This window comes from Harpia harpyja, chromosome 11 (genome assembly GCF_026419915.1).
Source record: "Harpia harpyja isolate bHarHar1 chromosome 11, bHarHar1 primary haplotype, whole genome shotgun sequence".
Lineage (NCBI taxonomy): Eukaryota > Metazoa > Chordata > Aves > Accipitriformes > Accipitridae > Harpia > Harpia harpyja.
Genome location: NC_068950.1, coordinates 38,602,805 through 38,627,475, shown reverse-complemented (window position 1 = coordinate 38,627,475; position 24,671 = coordinate 38,602,805). Strand labels below are relative to the sequence as shown.

General features: G+C 41.8%; 1 protein-coding gene across 1 annotated transcript in view; it reads right to left on the bottom strand.

Moving 5' to 3' along the window:
* Positions 1-618: 618 nt before the first annotated feature.
* RNF11 (ring finger protein 11) overlaps positions 619-24,671 on the bottom strand; it is a 32,802-nt gene continuing 8,749 nt past the window's right edge. Inside the window, exons 2-3 of the mRNA XM_052801784.1 lie at positions 2,423-2,592; positions 619-1,848 (exon numbers count right to left, since the gene is read on the bottom strand). Of these exons, the coding sequence (XP_052657744.1) occupies positions 1,677-1,848; positions 2,423-2,592 (342 nt within the window). The 3' untranslated portion in view covers positions 619-1,676. The remainder of the gene's footprint in view (positions 1,849-2,422; positions 2,593-24,671) is intronic.

The window sequence follows — 24,671 nt, the reverse complement described above, 5'->3', positions numbered from 1 at the left end:
CAGGTTGCTGTCAGCTGCAGGAATAATAAATAAATCAACATGTTGATTCTACATTTTGCTGACCAACCCTTCAAAAATTATCCATAACATGCACAATTCTATATTGTAAATACACTAAGTCTTCAAAGTACTTGGGTCTTTAAACACAATTGTATCAAGTACTCAAACTATGTATGAAAAACAATCAAGAATGTTCCCTGATTTGTTGTGGTTAACTTGAGATTGCATCTCATTTTGCAAGACCAGGACTTCTTGATGTATCAGCATTGCGTTGAATGTATAAAAGTCACAGTAGGGTACATTAAGGAAGGAAAGAAAAAAAAAAAAGATAAAAGAAAAATCATCCTAAGTGGATAGAAGGTCCTTACAGCTACAATCTTTGCTAGACCATCTCTTAACAAGCACATACTGTTTGCTACAGAAATTAGCTAATTGTGTCATTCTGGCTATAGCAGTACTGTTTTCCCCCTCAACTGCTAGTATGACAGTTGGTGTTTCTATAAACTTTGCATTTACATGCAGAACAAAATATATTTTTCTTATATCTGATTTCATATCTGTTTGGTGGACTGATGTGTCAGCCAGCAGGGCTTAACAGATACATTTAATACAGGAGACTGAGATACAGTATGTTTATTCTTAACTTCTGATAACCTAAGAACTACAAGAACAAGAGATGCAGTATCCATTTGCTATGATCCAAGACAACCATTTTTAGGGAGAAAAAAAAATAGAATAAGTGATCAACACTACCACTACTGTAGTTCCAAATATTTTTTTTTCCCAGTCACAGTAGTTTAACTATTTATTGTCCATCTGGCCCACTTTTAACCTGATCAAGTTAAAGGTGACATATTAAAGTTTAAGGACTGTTGTTTCATCAAAACCAAAGCAAGTTATAAAAACCATAAAACCGTAATTTCACTGTAGGACTGTTTTATATCTTCATATTCTGCATCACTTGTAGAAAAGGGATAATGCATCTCAGTTTGCTTACAAGCTAGGAGATCACTTTGAAGTCTGCATATTCCTAACTGCAAACAAAATATAGCACTTTTAACAGGTTATAAATAAACTGGTTTTCAAGCATAGAGCCAGCCCAACAATAACAATACACTATTAAAAAGACCTAAGGCAATGAATTCCATCTCCAATGGACAAAAAAAAAAAAAAAAAAAAAAAAGAAAAAGAACTGTGCAAACAAGCTTAAAACTATTTCTTTGTGCCAGTGTTATAAAATGTAGATTTCAATAAAGCCTTGACCCAAATGCCAGGACTTGTGAAAAGAATCAGAACAAAACTGGTTACTTTATTTAGGAAAAAAAATACTCTTATCTTGCTGCTAATAAAATTGGATACACGCAGTTTAAACATTTACAGTTGCTGTAACACTTTACACAATTCCTATATATGGGTGTAAGAACAAACATTAAAAGACAATGGTGGGTCAAGGCTTTACATTAAAAATAACAACCTACTTTTCTATAGTCTCTAAAATACTATGTTTTTTCCAATATTTGCAGCCATTCAGGAATATTTTTTATTTATTTATTAGGAAATGTATACTTTGTGCATGATCTTAATTCCTAATTCCCGGCTCTTTGGGCTGAATGACAAAAGGATCAAACCCATTAAAGTGGATGGTCTCCTTAAAGGTTCAGTGGAGAAACCCTGGCTCAGTTAGTCTCATATGATGAAAGCAGTGCTGCATCCACTGGCTCCATGCAGGATGGACAGGTAAAGGATCTCATCAACCAGTCATCTATACAGTCCAGGTGGTAAATGTGCATGCACGGCAGAAATCGGATAGGGTCCCCATAAACAAAGTCCATCATACAAATGACACATCTAGGGGGGAAAAAAAAAAATTATAAAAATATTTAAGCTGCTGTTACCACACTGGAAATGAGAAGTAGTGCAATATATACTCCTGGGTATGTTTGAGTCAGTCAAACTTTTAGTACTTGTTGATACTGTGAGGAGTTCTTAGCTCTGTCAGTGCTGGCTCCACCAAGCACTAGATTTTTTGGTGTTTCCTTCGTAGTGTATGTGTGTGCCCATGGTTACAACGTCAGTGAGGGCTGGAAGCCTTCTGTAGGCATGGCTCCGCAGAGTGCATAAAACTAGAAATGGTAAAAGGGAGCCATACAGGTGAGGAAGTAACAGGAAATTATTTCCCCATGAAGAGATGATAAAGAGGAAAAAACACATGTAAGGACATGAATTACATAGGTCAGGAAAGTAAGTTTCACCTGTAACAGGAAAACAAGCGAGGATAAAAGAAAGAGCCTTCTGCAGGGTCATTTTTTTTTCCTGAAAGCTACATTAAATTACAGTCCCTGAAAATAAGGCAAAAACAGGAGGACAAGATCAGGTTTTCCAGGGCAGAACATTAGTTCACAATTTGGTTTCTGTAACTTACTCTCTGATCTTCTTCTCGGAGCCATCTCTTCCAGGATCATAGACTCCTTTAGGTAGATGCTGAATAAGGCCTATCCTCTGCGCTATTCTGATTTGTTCCTCTTCTGTCAGCTGTGTTGCTAGCCGAGTCTGGCTAGGAGTCGGGTGATAAACAGGAACAGGGACCTGCTCCTAAAATTAAAATACTACAGTTAAAAAAAAAACCACAGAGGTTTTCCTCGCATTTTGTAGCACAGTACAGGCAATGTATTTAACTTTTTCTCTCTCTGTCCTACAAATGTTTGTATAATCTCCCACTCCTACTTTGCAATTTTGAGGCTATAATTATATTGAGAATGGGATAAAGTATTGAGGCCAGTATCCTGAGGAAGGAGCTGCTCGTGGTTGTTCTCTGCAAAAGCTTTCTATCTCCAGGAATCATTCATACATGAAATACATGTACAACAAACTCCACAAGACAGCAGGCAAATAAACCCTACAGCCACCTGGTGAACTGCTAAGGTACTGAATTGAACAATGTAATGGCTGAGGAAAAGCCCCCAGTATTTATTTGCAACAAAAAGTAATTTTTTTACATTTAGGAAGAATTGTTTGCAAAGATGAGGACAGTGCCTATTCTTAAGAGTTCTAGAGAGGAAGGTTTTATTGGTTCTGTAATAACTAAAATTTATGTGAACTGTTCTAGGTCACACAAGTTCCAATCCAGAACTGTAGATTTAATTCTTGTGTGTTTAAAAAAATGTCACCTGGACGATAAAAAGAATAGCCTAAGTAAGTAATCCAAGTCTTACATTTGTTCTCATACATTAATATGACTTTACAAGTTGTCCCAAGCTGGACTTCAACTTCTGTATGTTTAAAGTACGTATTTCCCAAACAAAAAATAGGCAACGTGTAGGTATTACACAGTCCTTCCTCTGCCATGTTCTCAGAAGCTTCTTTTGAATTTTAACAAACTTTAGATCAGATATTTTCACTAACACTTATATTAACATGGTACTTACTTATTTTACTTGCTTTTAAAGCACTTTTTTGGACATAAATACAAATTTTGAACAGGAAATACTATTAGGGCAGTATTGGCTAGTAGCCATAATTCTACTGTTAATAGGGAGAGAATTTCTTGCAATAGGTCTATTTTAATGGTGGTACTTAAACAGCAGAAAAAAATTCAACTTATAGATGTGTTCTGCAAATAAACCTGGTGCATCAGAGACACAATAGCATTGATTCATCTGTTTGAAAAATGCAAAAGTTGATGTTTCAGAGGACATTGCTGCAAAACAAGCAGACTGCAGGAGGGCATGCAGCTGCACCGCAGGAAGCGCTGATGCAGCACGCATCACCTGACAAAGCTCCCACTGCCAAACTCCCACTCGCTCCTCACTGATACGGGGAAAATGTGGGCTTTTGCTGCCTGTGACAGAGCAACCACCTTCTGAAACATGCACGTCCTTACAGAGCACGGACCGCTGTGGGCATCTCCAGGTATTTCCAGCAGCAGGAATGCAGCTGCGTTCCCCTCTCCTGTTCCCTTTTGGCCGGCTCTGGCAATGGTCTAGTGCAGTGTTCAGCTGACACCAACACCTGGCAAAGTCCCGATACAGGGTTTAACACATGTAATGTTGCACTTGTAAAGCCTGATAAAGTGATTCTTCTTTCACTGCTAGGAAGCACGGCAAGTGGAAAGACAGACAGGACTCCGGGAAGGCCGGGAGAAAGCAGCCCGAGGAGCGTGCAGCCTCTCGCCGGCCAGTTCCAGGGATGCCCAGCAGCAAAAGTCCTTGCTCATGAGAAATGCTAATCAAAAATACAAGTCTATGGGGCAATTCTTTTAACACAGTGCCTACCACTCACAATTCAGCTGTGGGGTAAAATTCACAGTCTTCTCTTAATTTAGCCACACTAGGATTTCCCCCTCTGATTTCCTAGCAGAACTCAGAGGAATTATGACAAGGTTCATAAGACAAAATGCCAGTGGTTCTGTAAGTTTGATTAATTTCCTGACTACTCTCAACTGTGTTTCACAGAATCACAGATTTCTTCTAGATCAGCTGCCTTTTAATGGTTTAAATTATCTGAAGTATTTTCTAATCGCTGTCTGAGTAGGGAAAAGCACCAGCTGAAGCTAGGGATGACCTGTCAGATGTAACAGTACTCGTGAAGTGGCTCAGCAACCTTTAGTGCGAGCAAAATAAAGCATTTTTTCCCCTCCCAAATGCTGCAGACCCTCTCTCTGCACTGAACACATCAGCTCGAGGCAGAGCCCAGTCCTGGTTTTATGTTTCAAGAACTTAACGCCACAAACTATCAGTAACTTTTTTTTTTTTCCCCAAGGCTTTGCTATACTTCTTTGGACAGATTATTAAATCAATAGCAGAAGACATTACTGCTAGCTCCCTTATTTGTTACAAAGATGTACAGAACACTTAGCATATGGAGGGAGATGCACCCTCCTTCCCATCTTAGAAAAAAAGAGGAGCACTATAACTAACTACGTGCATGGCGCGGGTTGGCGCTAGTAAGGGCAGGAGAGGAGGCCACTGTATTTAATACAGCTCCCCTTGGCAAAACCATGACTGCAAGTGATAATGCAGAAATACAAGGAAAGACAAAAACAGGAGGAGGAAAAAAGATCCAAGAAACTCTTAAAACGTCTGGAAGTAGCAGTGACAACTGATAGTGAATGCCTATAGCAGATGAACAGCAAACCAATCCAAACTGATATCTCAGCAGAAATTAGACAGCAAAAGGAAACTATAGTTAAGTAACAATCTGTTGTGAGTTAAAACTATCACATTTGGACAACTCTGAAATGAGAAATAAGTCACGCTATCCAACTGTTGACTGCTTCAGTTAAGTTTTGGACAGTAACACAGCTTTTAAGCTTGTAATAGGCCAAACAAGAACGAAACCTCATTCCCTTGTTCAAGTCTTTTACAGGCGCTTGCTGCAAGCGACCACTGAGGGACCGTGTACTTGGGGAACCCATTTCTGCATTATTGCAGTGCCCCTCTCCCACGGGTGTCATCCTCCCCGCAGAGACCTGAAGAAGAGGGGCCTGATGGACACCCCGGGGCCCCCTTCCCATGCCAAATACACAAATGCTTTCCTGACCACCAGCGCTGTATGGAAACACTCCTCCTTTTGGCATCCTGTCTCAGGTTCCCTCCCTGCAGAGCCACCACCCTGCACTACATGTCTGACATAACCCATTAAGGCAGGAATTTATAGTTGCCAGCTGTGGGCTTCTACAATTTCACATACTAGACAAGAAATCTCTTGTCAGATGAGTAACTCTGGGTGAAAACGGTGCTGTCTTTCACCATGAAGTCTTCATGCTTGTGAATATAAAAAATTGGGGATTGTGTGGCTGCCAAGCTGTTGTGAAAAATGCATAAATTGTACTACTGTAAATAAAAAAGAGTGACCGCTCAGCACCCATGATCTGGTGCACTTCCTTAACACCCTGTCTGGTGGCACTTTAATCTCACCTCCCAATTACTATTAAAAGCCTGCCCAAACTGAGCTAGCAGTCCACTGGATACAAACATACCAGTAAAATGGAAGAATACAGCCGCACACATTGCGGAGAGTCAAACTGTAGGGTACACCGACAATGACCTTTTCAAACCAGTCCTCTCCCGTCCGACAGATAAAAAGAAAAGGTGTGTTTATACCTGTATGATTCTAAAAATATTTTAAACTATTTATTTGTGAGAATATGAGAGCCCAGATTTCTCTGACTCAGTTCGTTGAAGCGACATTCGGTATCCCCAGAGGCGTCAAAGTAAGAGATGGAGTGGCCCGCATGAAGTGCTCCCTCACCTAGACCCTGACCACCACCCACCAGTCAAGCTGGGCTCCTTCAGCCCCCAGTAGCCCCGCTGGCACGCACCCCGGCCGGCCCCGCACGCAGCCACCGCCACATCACCACGCTGGCAGCTGCATCCTCTGGTTTCTCCACTATCAAATCTCTGAAGCATTTTTGGAAGTTAAGCTCATCCGACAATAATTTCAAGACGCCTGTAAGGACCGAGTGCAGCCCTGCCTGTGCGGGTTTATCACCCCTCTGCAAATCTTTCACAGTTTATAATGGCTACTTTTATCAACCCACATTAAGGCAAGGTCCTGCTCACTCCAGCGTAGATATTCAAGGGTAACGACATGAGGATTTGAGACTTCAGTCAACTTATGTTTGTAGCTAGAGGATCCCTGACATGTATAAATATAAAAAAGATTGTATTACCCAAGTAATTATTATTTTATTCCAAAGATGAGCATGAATTTATTGCTCTGGTGTCTCACTTTTCCCTTATCTACCACAGAAAATGTTTTTGCAGACAAAATTACGAAATACTGAACTTCTAGCCAAAGTCCATGTTATTTATCATTTGATAAAGATGTCGGATGTTTCAAACTAGGATGAAATTTCATGTGAACTCTATTCCTTCATGCAAAAAAACTAAAAAAAGGCCAAAACAAATAATCAAATCCACATATATGTGTCAGGCAATGAAATAAAAATCATTTTCTGGCACTTAATTTACTTTAATCAATTATTTTTTTCACATATGAATTTAGTAAAGATGAAACATCTCAGACGGCCGCAGTCCTGGAGATACACAACTTTTTCCTTGGTCACAAAGTAGATGGTGTCAGCACAAGTCTCCCTGGCTTTCTGTGCACAGAAGTCATTAAATCCTGATGTTTATTCAGCCCTTAAATAACAGCATTAATTTAGACTCGAGGACTACAGCAGAGTTTGTGTCTTCATCTCACCCTGGCTCCTCCTCCTCTGGGGCAGGAAATCATAGAGGGCATCTGGAGGTCTGCATTTTTCACTTCTAATGAAAATAAACATTTTCACACATGGCTTAAAAGGCCCAGACACTGTGTTTCTGCATGCAGATTCCCAAGCACACTTTGGGTTCTCTCCTAGGAAAAGGAGGTTTCATCAAGCACGATTTTTAGTTTGAAGTTCTCTCATCAATGCAATTTACCTTGGTTACTTATGCTGCTGTAAATCTGCTTTTCTCTTGTTTTACAGCATTTTCATCTTGTTTTTGCCAAGTGCAATGCATTTGTAATACTCTGAAAACAGGTCAGTGGTAGATCAGAAACTCTTAATCCCTGGATAAAGATTATTTTAAGAACCTTCTACGCCACATATCAGCAGTATGTTATCAGGGCTTTTGTTTGTTTGTTGGTTTTAGTAATTGCACCAACATGCACAAATTATCCTTTCAGGAAGGTCAAAGGTGAGATAAATAATTTGTAACATATAATAGTTCCAGAGGCTAAAGCTTCACTGCTGTCCCCGAGATCCTGTCTACAGCCACCTGCTTTCCACTATTTACTGCTTTGTTCCATTTCCATCTCTGAATTTTCTTCCTCATCTAATCCAATGCTCTCAGTGTGCCTCACTCTGGGATATTTATTTGCATTTTAACACCAGATCAACAGCATATCTGTTAATTCAGTCCAACAAAGGAGACAAACGTCTTCCTAGCTATGTTTATCCTAAGTCTTTCTTACATTTTTTTTTTTTTAACATCAGTAGGTATAGCACTTACACTCCTTGCGGTTGCTGCCTAATTAATTAATGCAAACATAACAGTTCAATTTGAATTTCCCCAGCCGTTCCCACAGCTTTTTGAAATCCCTTCGATATGCAAATGGCTGTCTTGAAACGTGTTGTCTGAAAGCACAGCTGCATCAGGGCCACATATGCTTTACTGCTCACCAGCCCTCAAACACTGATCTGGGAAGTGGCCTGGCCTTTCTGCAGCTCTGACAGCCTTGCAACATAACATTGCTGCCTATTACAACGCTCACCGTCACTATACACATCTTTCAGACTTGCTGCCTCCCAGTTTTCTCATCTCTAAGGTGAGGTGCTTAGCAGGAAGCCTAAATAACTAATCTAGACGAGAACGACTTCAGCTTACAGATGTAAAGTCAGGAGGTGAGGAAAAAAAAACCCAACATCCTTTTTGGTTTTTTTGCAAAATCCCCAATGAATTTTATGAAATTTTCTCTTCTCGCTACTTTATTACTCATAAGGAACTCACTGGGATGATGGTCCAGGGGCCTTTTCTGTGAATATCATTCTGATCTGGGTGAAAAGACTCAAATTCCATCCGTATGCGAATACACATTCTGAAATAATATCCTCCCCCAAGACATATTAATGTAGAACCACTCACTATTATAATGTGCGTTATACGACAACTACAGCTTACTTTAATAATCCTTAGAATATTACGAGCAGCCTGCCAACTATAAAAACCTTTTTCTGCCATACAGAAGAGAACAGTTCATTTATAAAGCTGAATACCAGTTGCTATAAAACATCATATAATGAAATCGTTACCCAATCCTTTATATTCCTGCTTCCAGGTAGCCAGTCAGTATAAATAACTGTGATAGCTGAAAAAGTTATTTTGAAAGAAAAATCCCCTCCTCTCACCTCTGCCATCTGGAGGGGACACTTGGGACAGACAAGCAGACCAGACACACGTGCGCACACAAGAGGAGCCGTCCTGGCACAAGCTGGAATCTAAAGCATGGGTTTGTCTTGCAGACCCCATTCACTTAGTAATATAGTCAGAAAAGAGATTAAGCATTAACTTCACACCATATTAAGCAAAACTGTAACTGATCCTTTACCAAATTTTCAAGCACGCCAAAGACTGATTCCCTTTGTTTACGTGAGAAGTGTGAAGAACCAAGTAGTTCTCTCCCGACAAATAATAATATGTTTCAAACCAGATTCATTGCACCACTCTACTAATTACACGCTCACCTTTAAAATATGGTTCCAAGTCCTTGCATTACTCAGGATTCCCACATTCCTCCCTAAGGAGACTAATCACACAATTTAAATTTTTAATGTATACTTGATTCATCTGGAACTTTAGGCCCAATAAATGTATACTTCATTTTTAAGATTCATTAAGGGATTGTTCTGCTACCACTGCTTGCTGGAGAGAACTTACTTTAACTGTTCATGACCATTTCAAACAAAACCACTCTTACTTTTGTTTGATATATTCCTTGGTAAGTTTGACAGCACTGAAGGACAAAAAACCCAAACTCACGACGTACAGAATTTCACATCTCAGTTTTTCCTTTAAAGTTTTATTAGTATCACAATTATCATTTCAATATTAAATAGAGAATTTTCATGCAGAAATAAACACGTGCACTAGCATCTTACTGGTCCATAGCCAGTAGGAGAGCAACACTGCAAACCCCAGCAAGGGCCCCCCTGCACCTGGGATGCGCGTGCAGGTTTGTACATGCTTCCCACCAGGGTACTCCTAAAGGAAGATTAATAAGATTTCTGGTGTTGTAGGAATTAGACATTGTAGATATGGTCAGTAATTAATATAACAACAGACTAAGGAAACAGCCTGCAACAGAGGAGAGGAACCTGCAGGATCTGCACGGTGTTTCTTCAGCTGCTAACACCAATTAAGAAGCAACACCCGGTTTGAGTCATACATTATTTCAGAGGGAGGTGTTTTTTGGTGAAAGCCACAGTGGTTCCGCAGTGATGGTGCAGCCTCATCTAATCTATTACTGAAACTGTAAAATTGTCCTTTGCATTTTTCCACAATTATTCCATTGAAATTACTAAGAAATAAATATATCTGAAGAGTTGGAAAAGATAAGCAACCATGAAAGTAAGTCCTGGCTGCTGACTCTTAAAATATTACCTGTCCCCTGAGCTCAGCTTTGCTATACCAAAAATAGGGCTGAGGCAGAGAGAAGAGGTACAAACTAGATGCATCCTGCCTGCTGCTTTCCTAGACAGTGACAAGGGCTATTAGAGAAAGGGATTTCGTTTTCAAGCTTCTTACCTGTGCTGTCACACAAAACCAAAAAGACTACCTACTGCCAAGATAAAATAGGTGACAGTGCCCTATTCAGCTTGGCCAGTGCAAACCCAGCCTTACCTGGCAGATGGAAATCACCTGCTGCTCTGTAGAGTCACCTGCTCTGAAATTTGATTAACCATCAATGCAAACCTAAATACAAGAGATTAGCAAGAAGGAGTTGTAGGGGAAAAGCAGTAATTAAAAAGCAGTAATTGATCCCTGGAAGCACAATCTCCTGACACAACCAGACAGTTTTTACATTCCCAGGCTGCACAGCAAGTTTCTCCGACTCAAGGGCCATATCCTTGGGTACGGTTCGACTAACTGAATTCTTGTTCACCAGCTTCGTGTTGGTTTTAGCTGTCCTTGTTCCTTTCTCCAGTGATCCCATCAAACATCAGAGTGTGAATTTCTTCAGGGAAGTGGGTAACATACACCAGTGTATCCCAGACCATCAAACTGCTCACCAGAGAACTGACTCCATCTCTCCAGACAGCCCCACTGACAGCTCCACTTACAGCATCAGGCCACAACTTCTGAGAGGTAACAAAGTCCTCTTATTACAGCTCCTAGCATGTTTATTTTAATAGTTTTTTTTTATATACAGGGAAGGAAAAGATCCATAAACAATTTACAAAAATTAATGCTTTTCTGTCAAGTTGCTGCAGTTAGCAAAGCCAGGAAAGAACAGTTGCCCCTAAACATTAAATTAAGGACACTCAGGCACAAAATGTAGCCTCCTGAGACTTGTACACCCCAAGGACTACAAAGCAAAGCAGCTGGGTAAGGAGAAAATCTAGCAGAATGGGCCAGTAGTCATTTCTGCAGCTGGTGGCAGAAGAACAGCACGTGTATGTGGATCATCCTACCCCATAAGCAAACCACAACATCTGCATTATTGGTACATGTTCTCTCCTACTTACACCAAGCGGTTATCTTTGCAGAAACCCTTCTTACGCCTGGCAAACACAGACACTTATTATAGTGCTATGGCTATGTTAAACACAGCACTTATGGTTCAAGCAAGACGGCTGCTGGAGAAATGAGGAGCAGATTTAACAACAAATAAAAACCTGAAGTTTTGGGAAAAAGAAAATGGTCCTGTAGTGGAAGACGCTGAAAACAAATAAATCTCAGACTGTCTCCTTCTGCTGAAAGGTACAGAGTGAACCTGCTGTGTCCCATTCACTTACTGCTGTGAAACTGCTGGCTAGCAGGAAGCAAAAATAAAAAAGAACACCCCAAACAAATGAATCCAGTTAACATGTTTTTCGGAGGCTGCATTCAAGCACGAGAGATGGGGGAAGCACTCCAGAGCTATGGCAGAACGCTAACAGTCCACACCAAAATAGGAGAATTGTTCACACTTCTTTCAGACACGTATTTACTTTCTGGAAAGGGTAAACATCAATCAGTGCAACTTGTTTATAGTATAAATCAAAGGGATGACAGCTAAAAATGCTCGTATTGATCATCCAGGGTAACATATAAAGTCTGCAGGCAGCTCGGACTCTCACCATGCCAGGTGCTGTATTCAGCGCAGCAAACCGGCTCGCTCACAACCTGCCCTGCTCGTCCGGTGATCTCAGACAAGTGTGATTTGTCCTGGACACCGTCACCCATGCGCACCCACCCAAACCACTCACTCGGAGGCTTTGACTCACCTCAGAGTACAGCAGACAAAAAAGCTTAGGCTCACATGCACTTCTGCCTCCTGACACATGAGCTTGGCCCAAATCTACCATCCTATAACCCCCAAAGCATTGCATCACTCGGACAAGTCCGTGCAAGTCCCTTACAGGAAGGGCCTGATACGGATTACTGGACAGGCAGGCACCCGATGAAGAGTACAGGCATATACATACACATATATAGGCGACTTCAGGTGGGCAACGTAACACACTAAGAGTAAGTAATGGTGCACGTTATGCCCTGAAGTGCCTACTGAGCCCACAGACCCAGCGCAGCCGAGCTAAGCACGAGCAGCCCCTGCTTATCTCCTGGTGCCATTTCAGGGAATTTGGGGATTGGGGTGCAGCTGACTCCAGCTGGTCTAAAGCAGTGCTGCCTCTGAACCACGGGTCCTGCCACTTCCCTTGCACTAGCTCTAGTCGCTGGCTGTGAGGACACTGATCCGACTGACTCTTCACCTCATGAAAAGCAAACAAGCCATTACTGTTGACTCTGCGACCGCTATAGCCCCTGAAAAAGTTGGGAACGGGCAGCCAAGAGGAAAATGGGAGGAGTGTCCCTTTTGGGACTTAAGCCAATTGTGAAATCCTGACTCCAAACACTTAAAAAATAGCAAGAGTGCTAAAACGTACCTTTTGGCAAGAATTAGGTCAGCTTGAAAGCAATTCTAAGAACAACACAGCCCTTCTGAGTACAAGAACAAGGTAGGAAAATTACAGAAATCAACCCTAATTAGCCAAGAGGAAAGGCTGGGGACAAAGGGCCAAAACTGGGAGTAAACACAAAAATGCACGTAAGCTGAAGGCATGAGCAATCCATCAGGGGAGGACTGCTGAAGTATAAATACAGGCTGTACTTCCATGTGTAAATAGAAGATGTGTATATATATGTTAAAATGTGCTAGTTTGAACTAATAACACCACAGTAACATAGAGCAGAGAAATATTATGCATAACTAGGAATGTATTTTAGAAAAAGTATACAGTGAGTAGGATATCAAAGGATCAGTGAAATCAAGTGACGAATGATCTCATCTCTAGGCTCAGCGTATGGTGTTATCTTGGCGTTATCGTTCAACAACACGGCAGGCATCCTCCTTGAGCACAGAGGGCTATCCACAACGCAGTTTAACAGCCTTGCCTAAAGCAAGTTTCACCACGCATCCAAAACCATCACATCGAATGCAAGTCCTCATACATCAAGTTCCTAAAACAGGACTTTTAGAGTCAACAGCTCGAGCTGGAACATCACCCCCATGTACGGTCTTCTGGGAGGTGTCAGTTTAGCTTCAGGTAAGAGGTAACACAGATAATGAGAACAAACAGGCAGATCAACAGCAGCTATCTCAGATCATCTATCCCGATGTACTATCCTACATGAAGACGCAAAATACTTTTCTGTAGCCACCCAGTTGTAAGCAAGCACCAAAAAAGAGGTCTGAAAGAGGACATAGTAGTTCTTTTTATAGAGTTGCAGTCTGTTACCCAGCCAAAAATACACAGAAGAGGCAACACAGGGGAAGGCTTCTGCAAACCTTGACAAGGACCTTCTGCTTGACCAGGCAGCAGGTAAAGAATGGCTGATGAGGCAGAGCACCACAGCCAAACTGCGCTAGCCCAGGAAGGTGGGCTAGCAACGGGCTCCCCCCAGCAAGGTAAGCCAAGCAGAAACCTGATGAAGAATTTTCCATTAGGCCTCGCAGCAAACAGGGACTCAGGAGAGCGGGACTCTCACACAGTGCAAACCTCTGCCAAACCATAGAGAAAGGAGAGAAAACAGATTGCTCTACTAAGGATAAATGACTTGGGGGAGAAAAGTAACAGTCCACATCCTATTGCAGAAGAGCTTAAAAAAGCAGATGGGGCTGGCGACGAGCTGCATCTGTGTAACCACAGAGCAAGAAAACCTGAAGCAGAGAGACTGCTGGCGTGGGGCACCGGCTTTGAGACAGTGTCAGCGAAGCAGCTCATGACAGCAGGGTTTGTTTCAGAACTCAGGAAATCTGTGTTATACTTCACTTAATCATAACTTTGTACTCAATTTGAAATATTTTAATTGCCTTTTTAACAAAGCTATCCTTAATTACAAATGCTTGCTCAAGCAGGAAGCTGCCACACCTTGGCAGTTTGACGGTACACTCAGATCCACAGGCCTTTTTATTTTCTTAACGGCGTCTGAATTTCTAACACAGAGTGGATGTCCCTAAGATCCAGGTATGTGACTTGAAGCCTCAGCCTAGGCAGTGCAGCAGGGGACTGGACTGTGCAGAGGCAGCCAGGAGGCTTCCTGAGGCCAATTAAAGGATATAATCAATGCTGCATTTTGCAACAGCTTAACCACAGCTTGTTTTTAAGCGTGTTTCTGCATTAGCCTGCTTAGAAAGCCACAGACAGATGAACCCTCACGTATTACACCTGCCATACATTAGGGCACCTCAAACGCAGTACGAGTCTCTGTGTGCAGCCGTCCCGGCTGCCGCCGGCGGTGGTGGGCCAGCTTGGCGAGGACAACCCCACCGTCCACCCAGCCAACAGCTCCTCCCTTCCACCAGATCCTGGGCAACCGATGGGGACACTTCTGTGATCTCTTCCACATTTTGAAGCTGGAAATGGGGTTTGAATCAGGGGGTACCAACAGCACCCTGAACTGCTGGGCTGCACACAAGAGATTTTGGTGCAGCCCCGGGTGCTGCCTCGGGGGGACACGGTCACCCCTCCCAGGCACACACTCGCTGCCCTCTCCCACTTCGGTGAGAATGAACACACACACAAAAATGCGATTCAGCTATTTGTTTAGACTCATTTTATAATAACATTAATTATTTCAACTATGAGTTAATGAGCAGCAGCTGTAAACAGCCAGAGACATTGATTCAGGCTATCAGCTCATCTCCGCCGGTCATTTATTAATCTTAAAGGAATGTCTCAGGCATTAAACGATTACTACCAGATCTGTTCATTTGTTGGGGTTTTTTAAAGCAGTGCTCTATCTAAAAGCAAGGAACGACTCTATGAATATTAAGGCACACTAAAGCTTGATGAAGCTCCACTTTTCGATGCAGTATTAGCAGTGAACGCAAGGGCAGTGTTTCTATTTTTTCCAGCAAAGTCTTGTCCTCACAAGCAGTGACTCTGCATTTTTAGCTCGCAGGGCACAAATCCAAGTGTGATCTCATGCAACTGTCAAACCTCTTTTAACAGAAAAAAGGCCTGTGCCAAGAACAGGTAGAAAAATCATAAATAGCTCTCTCAGGAGTTGGTTATACAAGCGAAATATTTCCAGAACATGTTTTTCCTACTTATTTTGAAGTTTTAAATGCATAGAGACAGTTCAACGAGCATCTGGTCATTTCTTTAATCTGCCACCAGAAAACACACATTCATTTCACTGCTATGTATGAAACATACAGCCAGTTGCTGGTGCAACCAGGACAAGCCGCAAACATTCAGCTTAACAAATGAGTCCATCACTAACTGTATAATCAACCACCTGTCTAATCAGCATTTTCAGTCTATGCTAATTTTATTTTTAAATACTCTTCTTTGGATCTTGCCTGTGCTGGTTTTACACCAAAAATACTTGTGTTCGTTTCAGCGCAGGTGCTTTCAGAGTAGGTGGTTTGAAGGGGGAACTGAAGCAGGTCCAAGGCTCTGCAAAGGCGAGGAGGGGAGATGGGGAGCACAGAGCCCAGCCCAGCCTCTGCAGCCACCACAGCTCCCGTCTCACCTTGTCCAGCCCCAGTGGGATGAAGAAAAACCTCTATTTTGTCAGGCCATTCCCCTACTTATGCCCACTCTCATGGAAGGTCCCAAGAGCTTCATTTACACTGAAACGGGCTTTCTGAAAGAAAACTTGAGGTTTCCACAACAGATTCATCCTGCTCACTGCAATTATCTGTAAGATCTACTAATGTCCCCACTACTACCCCAGTACCACACTTATTAAGGATTTCAAACACTACCAGGGACGTGGCACTTGAGCGCCTACTTAAGTACTTGCCTGAATTATGGCTCAGGCTGCTACAAAATCTCAGAGGAACAGAAAACTGTTTGAGAGGAGGGACATGAAAACAGAGAGGTCATTTTTCCAAATATGGACTGACGGATTGGAAGACAAAGCCCCATTTCACCCCAACACACCCGTATGAGAGCAGCTGTGAAGCCTGGAGATCTCCAGCCTTAGCTCATCCATACACAACGAGGGATCTTTCATGTTGTGTGAAGTACACCAGAAATCCTGAACACCTAACACAGTGATAGACAGGGTGCAGTTTTAGGGCTGGAGTTGAGAAGATCACATGGAAATAAAAAGGCCATCTGTAAGAATTTAAAAGCACTAATTTCCCAAGAACATTGCCTGTAACTTTCAAATATCTGATTTAGACACATGGGTACAAGGAAACCACTTAGGCCCTGCATAACTCTACCATAGGTGAGGTACATGCTACTTTCGATGCCTCTCAGTCAGAAATGAAATGCTAATGTCATTAACATTATGCTACTGACACTCTTTCAGGCTTTATGAAGATATAAAGAAGTATTTATACTTATCATATTCTCCTGCATTAATGTTCAGGGTGGAATAACCATGTCCTGCTACAACCCACACAATCACTAAAGTAAGTTTTGCCAGTTTATACACAAACTGCAGTCATGACAAAATACCTGAATGGAGTAACACTGAGCTCTGAGGCAGTAAATCTGGAGGTATTCGGTATGTTACCATATCAAAAAAAATACACACAGCCACAGCAAAACAGCTACCAAGAAAACCTTTGGAGTTTTTTTTGTTTAATTTATGACATTTAATGTAGAGTACACCTTGTTACCTTGGATTCATTAGGGTGTAACTACAGAGGTAACTGTAATAGCTAGATAAGCTCGAAGAGAAGAGAAAAAGAAGCTTCTTGCTTGGATTTTAACTCCATAAGCAGAAATATCATCACTCAATTACTACAGAAATATTTTAGTTATCTTTTTAGCTCACCGTATGGTCCCTGAAAGGACACCTCTCATGCATCTCTGAGAGGCAGCGGGTGCAGCAGAGTAGCCTAGGAAGCAGATGGCATTTAGTGTTCCTCATCCAAGTCCGAGGACCTACAGAACTAAACTTACTTTGCCTCCCTATGCACTGCTGCAGTTAAGTGAAGTCAGGGAAGGTTCTTCCCTGGGGACACTAAAAGATTTGCTGAGTAATCTCTGAACCGAAGAGGCAAGGTAACAAGAGTCGTCTGAATTCCTGTCTTTATTTGGGGTACCTCCTTTCCTATAGGCGGATCTCTACTGCAATAAAGACATGAATAGAAATTACCAAAGCAAACAATTTTTTGTTCTTTCATTTGTTGTTTTGAATCAGACAGTAGAAGCAGAAATAAACTGATCATTTTGGGAGATGGGCAGCTCTAGATGCTTCCCTGGGGGCAGAAAAGGGCTGGGCATGGCTTTCTCCATGAACTTTGGCAAAAATGAGTCCAATGTTCATCAAATGAAATCTGCTGAAAGCCATACAGCAAGTACCCTACAGAGCAATTTCAGACTGGCAGATCAGGTAAAAGAAAATTTCTTTGCTCTGCTGAAGCATTGTACAGAAATTAGCCTTGGGATAACTGACAGGCTTGGTCCTGATCTTTTTTTATCACTTCATGTAACACTGTGTTCCTGGTGAGGTTTTCAGCATGTTCTGGAATGGTTTACCCGAATGAGGCTAATGGCTAGCAGTGCATGAAAGGGTGCTTTTCCCTTGGACTTCTGAGCTGCATGTTCTGCAGATTTAAAGTAAATCTTGTCTGTGGCTTCCATTATCAGTCACCATGACAAAATTCACTGCAAGATGCTGAGCAGTCAATGACCCCTCAATCACTTAAAATATGCCCTGCTTTAATCTTTTTTGCATTTGGGGGGGGGGGGGGGGAGTGGGGTGTTGGGGGGGTTTGTTTGGTTTCACTGACTATGGATGAGACAGATTTTGTTTTTCAGGAAAACCAAGTTGCTTGAATATCATATCCACTAACAAACAAAATAAAAATAGAAGCATTAGCCTAGAAAAACAAAGGCTGAAAGGGATATAGGACTGATCTCTAAATAAATCAGAAAAGTAAACCAGAAAAACAATTAAAGTTCTGTTCGGTACAAGAATAACAGATGCAAGTTTGCCATAAAAAAAATCTAGAATTGTGAAATAGCTTCTTGAGCCTTAGTTCTCGGTTGATCAAAAGAGGCTGCCTGTAGGAGTAGTAAGGGCAAAGCTTGACCAGCATCTTGCAAAAATCATACATTATCTGCAGAAAATAACTTCATTGAGCATATGCATAACTATCCATATATGCCCTTGTTCACAGACACCAGGAAACAGACCAATTCACACACTTGTTAATATGCAATTTCCAGCACTGTACTGAACAGGGCTGTTATCGGAATTAATATAATCTATGATGCAGTGTAACAACTACCAATAATGCTTGTCATATTTAACTCAAAGCTAATTTAAATAAAATACAGAAGATAACACTCATTAAATCTGAGCCTCATTTTGTTGAGGCTATTATAAATGTCTGCAGACACTGTCATGTCCACCTGGGAGCTTAAGACACTAACAAAACAAAAGCATTAAAGGTGAGAAAGGAAATTTTTGGACAAAACCATTTTCCATTAGCAATTCTGGTTTGATCTCTGCTGGATTTTCAATAGCCCACTGGTGAAAACACCTATGGTGTAAGCACAAAAGTTCTTGGCCAACCCCATTTCCTACAGCACAATCTAGAGGTAGAAGCAGGAGTGAAGGCAGAGCTGAAAAAAAAGACCTTTATAAATCTTATTCTGCTGACCGCATGCCAGCTGGAAGTTTTAGCACATTCTGAAATCTCCAGCTTTACAAACCCACTTGTGTTGCTTGAGTAGCACCAGGCAGCTGCACCACCGGCGAGGATTTGGCCTGTGGCAAGCAAAACCTAAGGTCATCAGGGAACAAGTATACGTGGGATTAATGCGCTCTATGTTGATATATAGGCACTTCAGCGCTGCAACACAGTAACCAGTCTGCATCTAGGATTTAAAAAAAATATGTATCTTTCTTCAGTTTGATGTGCTACTTCAGTCTTTTTAAGGGAGAAAGGGCAATAGCTATTGGTCTAATTTAAGTCGTTACATTCTGTCCAGCTGAAATGCTTTACTATATTCAAACTGAAACCTGGCCAGCATATTTTGTGAAATAAACCAAGAAAACATTAGTGGCAGCAAGCAGTCTTTCAGAAAACGATTTCTCCAGCTTTCCAGGCCCCCGCAGTCCCAACAATGTGCTGGGTTGTTTGCTTACTGGTGACTGACAAGGAAGGGTGTCCCTCACTGCCCCAGCAGCCCCCTCTCCTGTGGCTTTGGGGCTTGTTTTTGTACATAACCAAGCCAAAAATTAAGCCTGACCCAACTTAGCTCATGAGATCCCAAAAAAAGCTGTAAAGATGGTATTTACTGCTCATGTTCAGCATTACTGGTTTTGAATTCAGAAAACTAAACAGAAAGGTACCGAGCAAGGGGGTTCAAGCTATGTAAGAGCATGGCATTACCACAGAAATGACAAGAGCGGGTAGTGCTGCATAAGCAGACACGTGAAGAAGCGGCAAGATTTGCTTCTCAAATTTATTTGTTGGAACAAGTTTTTGTCCCTCAATTTGCTTTAAATAAGACTGGCTTCAATGGGAAACTAGTGGCCTCTCCTAAGGGACACCAAACTAGAATAAGGAGTCACAACATATAAAACAGGATGGCCAAATTGAGGTGGCCAGCTTAGCTTCTGCTCTTGCATACTTATATAATGTCTTAATTCTAAACATTTTAGACAACAGGGAGGTTGTTTTATTCAAAGCCACATACACTGGCAGTCCTCACATACATATGCACAAAGGTAATCAAACTCCTAACAGCAGTGACAAAGCTTGCCAAGTTATGTTCAGACTTTGGAAACCATCCACAGAGTCATAACTGGAAGGCTTGTGTGAGGAAAGAGGCAGAGCAGCACCCCACAATGCAGATGAATGATGTTACTGTAGTCAGTTGTGTCCCAAGGGATATCACAGTCTGCTGTGCAACATGAACAGGCTGTGAAAGTCTTCACCCATTCCTGTACTTACCAAATATACTCATGAACTGTTAGGTACACATTAATGAAGCTTCTTTAAAAAAGAAAATAGCAAGGAAAAGCATCCAAGCGTCTTTAATGGTGGTTGTGGTAGACAGATTTCTATTCTTTTATTATGTTTTGTTGGTTTGGTTTGTTGGTTTGTTTTTTTTTAAACCAGAAAGATCACATTTAAGAAAAACAGACTTAAGACTTTGTCTACATCAGAGATTTGTCCTGAAGCAGCAAAATTCCTCCAACAGAAATCACCACCCCACTGAAGTTAGAAACGGCACCTTTCGACTGCATTTCATGTACAGACCATTCCCAAACGGACTCACACCCAAACCAGTGTCAGATACTCATTCAGTGCATGCTCTGGTATGCAGTTAAGTCTGAGTATATCCTTAACTGCAACATGGAGAAGCCAAAACTCCTGGAATACTTGGTGGTAATAGCACACATCTAATACCCGACACCTCTAGACCCTTCCAGAGATGTCACGAATTAAAAATGCGATATATAGATGGCAAAGAGTGCAGATAAATCCAATCTCCACCAGGAAGTCAGTTTGGTTCACTAATCTGACAGGATGAAAATAAGAGCCTGAGAACCCATTTCAGACACTTAATGGGCATGAGCTGACTCACCGAGGGATCAGATAAGCACCAAAGCCACCACAAAGCAACTGCGGAGCACATGGCTGCAAGCGGAAAACAGGAGGGAAAAAGCGAAGCAATCCCTTTCGGCGGCAGCAGCGGCTGGTTAGATCAGACCTCCTTGTGCCAGAAACATGGATGCACGCAACACCGACCACGAGGCACGCCGCATTTCACCTGTTTCAGCTCGTGGTCCGCTGAACACAGAGATAGCCCCCAAGCCTCTCCTTTGGGAGAGTCGTGCCAGTCAAAGCCATTATTTGTAAGTGCTGGAGCAGAATCCTGCCTCAGATCAAGTAAAACAAACGCAGATGCTAGTTTCCCCACATGCTGGAGGTGTGCACACCCCAACACAGGACCATCAATGGGTTCCATTGGCACCTATCCCCAATGTGGTGTCGTCAGGCAGTGGCACTTTCTTCAGGGACACAGAAAGTACCCTTCTCTCCCCAGAAAGGCTGCAGAAGCCTAAAGAGCTCAAGTTGCTGACACACTGCCTCAGATAAACTCCCCTATATTTAAAAAAAATGCTTTACGCTGACAAAGGGATGGACACATTTCCCTCAGCCTACAGTACTCTTCACCATTTGACTCGTTACCCTGAGGTGGAAACATTTGTCTGATCCCTCAGCACCAACAGCCTGTTTGGTAGCATCTGTTACGTAGTTGTTACTACCATTTTCCCAGTTCTTGCTTTCCAATAAAAATACCACCATGCCAGCAGTGCAGCTTGGAGGAATCTCCATCTGTGTGATCCGACCAGAACGAGGAACACATTGACCCCAGGATATCATGTTCAGAGTCCACTGCAGAAACTCCTGCCAGGACGAAGGCATGATCCAATTCACTCATTAACCAAGAGGTAATTGGTCATTATTCAGCCGCAGCACACTGAGAAGACACAGAGACATGAAGTTCTGTATGTTGCAGCTGGGAGTTTGGAAGTCTGGCCTTCGCCATGCTGGAATCCAGATAGTGGCATATGCGTAAGATGTTATTTACTAGACCCCAAAAAAAGAGGAAGGATAAAACACCCTCCTTTCCTACCTCAGCCTAAAACTATATCTCTTTTCTCCTCAGTTTATCAGCTCAGAGTAGGCGACAGCTACATAAAGACGCTTCAGGAGGAGATATATATAGGGTGAAGTGAACTTCTCCCCAGGAAGCTCTAGATCTAGGTCATCTTGCTGCTTCTGGGAGGTAATAAAAACAGGTTACTCATTGAACAAGAATACAGTTTACAGAAGAAAACAAAGATTACTTGGAGCATGAAATTTTGTGTAGATAGTATTTTTTCTTTCCTGAAGGATTTTTAAAAACACAATTAGTCATTAAGCATTGTGTCTGAATACCTGACTCCATCTACTGTAAATCAAGAAACCCGCTATATTTACAAAAGGAATGGGCATTCTTTGGTAAACTTACTTTCAGTAGTTTAGCCACACAGTAAAATAAATACAACTTCAATTAGAAATTCCAGAGAGTTTGTCCAAATTCAGACATAATGCAAAACCCCTCCTTGCACCTCATTTTTGGTTCTTATAGAGATGACTAGCTGGAAGGATTACATACAACCCAGCAGAGCTCCAGGCAAGTTACTGTATGAATCCACTTCAATGGATTAAATACCACACTACCACTTCCAGTCAAGGGTGGGGTGGGACAGCAACCGAGCATCTCTCTCAGGCTTGGGCCAAAAGCCATCATCTAACCCAATCCAGCTGCTGGAGGGTACCTGGCCATCTCAGCCACTGCAGCACCACATGGATGCCATTAGCTAAAGCAGTGTGCCTATATCAGGGCAGGCGGAGGAGTTTTCTTGGCTCAGGACAGACCTTAGAGTAACACTACCTATGCAGTGCTTCTTACTAGTTTCCGATTTGCAGATCCCCAGACATTGTCAAGTAGAGGTGTGGATCTGTATTCTCAGTTTAGTGACTACAGATGGGATTTTATTAGCTCTTGTGAGCACTGTAAAAAAACAGCCCATAGAGCCTCAGAGACCCAGGAACTAAGAGGTGAAAAAGCACTAACCTAGAAAAGAATTAACAATTAATTTAAATTAAGTATTTTTGCTTGAATTTTAAAAGTTATATTGTTTCCTTCCAAGAAGGGCAATATGCTTTCAAGGATGCCATTCTCCACTGGACAATCCGCAACTGCCTCAAGGTCTCCAAATATATAGATATAACATTACAGAATTCTGTGAAGCAGACACTAAAGCAATGACTTAGTCATATTTCATCAGCTAAATTGAAGATATATAGATGCAACTGCAATACAAATCAAAATACCTAAATAGAAATCAACCAAGAGAAATCCCAAAACATCAAAAACGGGCAATGGCAATTAAGCAAGTACTGTTATAGAGCATAAAATAAAGTCTAGAGGTGTTAAAATGTTAATTTCAGTGTCTTAACTAAACCTGAATTTAGAGCATTGGTTTGCTGATCTGAGCCTTTTATATAGTTTCCACCGAAAACAGTGGTTAACTGCTTTCTATTAAGCAACAGTACAGACCAAACCAGTTTAGCAGTTTGGTACGTCTGTAGTCGAGCAATGCTTGCATCCATTTGATCAAAACCTGAGAGCAATCACATCTCTTTCTGAACTTTAAATAAAATTTATTTATTCAGGCAAAATAAATACTGGTCTTAATGTATACTGCAAAATTATACTATGTCTGAATTACCGATTTCAACAACCATGTTAATAAAATGCTGTGATTAACGTTCAGTGCACAGAACAAACTCTGTATCTGGGTTTAATTACAATGATGAATAGAAGTCAGACACAGCCATCGTCCCAGAGTAGTCATGCATTATACTGTCCCATAGACACTGAAATAATGGAATCTGATGCACTTTGATCTCTTAGATAAGTCTCCCACAGCTCTGAAACAGAAAGGGCAAGAGCACCCAGCCTCATCCAATTCTGCAACATTCACACACTGAGTCATAAGAGATTTGTATCCCCCACTACCAAGATGCATCTTACAGGATTAAATGAAGACAGAGAAATATTGCTCCATTTCCTTCTGGCTAGAGCTTTATATACAAATCATCAGGGGAGCCATACAGAGCGATAGTAGTGAGGACTATAGGGAAACCTTGCAGTACGTACAGAACTGCTGTCCAAGTATATATAGCTATGTTATAGATATATTTCAGTGTTATATTCTAGTCTTTTTTTTTTTAAAGCAGTTTTGCCATGACAAAGATTAGAAACTAGCAGCATCTAGTAAATTTTATGGTTTTAATCGTGGCTGCAGGATAGCAGATTGCTTGCTTTTGTCCAAACCAGCACTGACTGAATGATTTTTTTGCTTACCACTGGATATTCACGTGGCTCCATTAGATTTTATTAGTCATAAACCAGGCATTTCCTTGATGCTTCTAGGACCTCTCTTAGCAGTCCGAACTCTAATGGCACATGGGCTACACTCCCAAGCTCTGGAAAACTCAGCATTGCCAGCCAGCTGAGATTTATCTTTGACTGAGGATGAGGTTGTCCCCGCATGGGCATTTGGCCTTGGAGTTCAGTGAACTACATACAAGGACTGTTTCTGAACTATTCCTCTAGAAATACAAATTGCTCTGAGTGGGGAAAAAGCAGACAAGAGGACACACAGGCCTCTCCAGTGTCCAAAAAAGACAATCAAGGGAAACAGGTTTCAGTAATGCAGGGATAATAGTCTGCACATTCATCGCTGCATGCTGGGGCTAAGGGAAGAACCAAATTTCCTGAGTCACAGTTTCTCTCATTCCTCCCACAGTTTCAGTCCTCCCCCAGGCACCTCAGGTCTACATCATCCTAAACTAAACCAGCGGCTAAAAGCAGAGGCAGGATGAGAACGCTCAAAAATCAGCCCAGCCTTTGATACGACGGTATGCATGCGCGCACG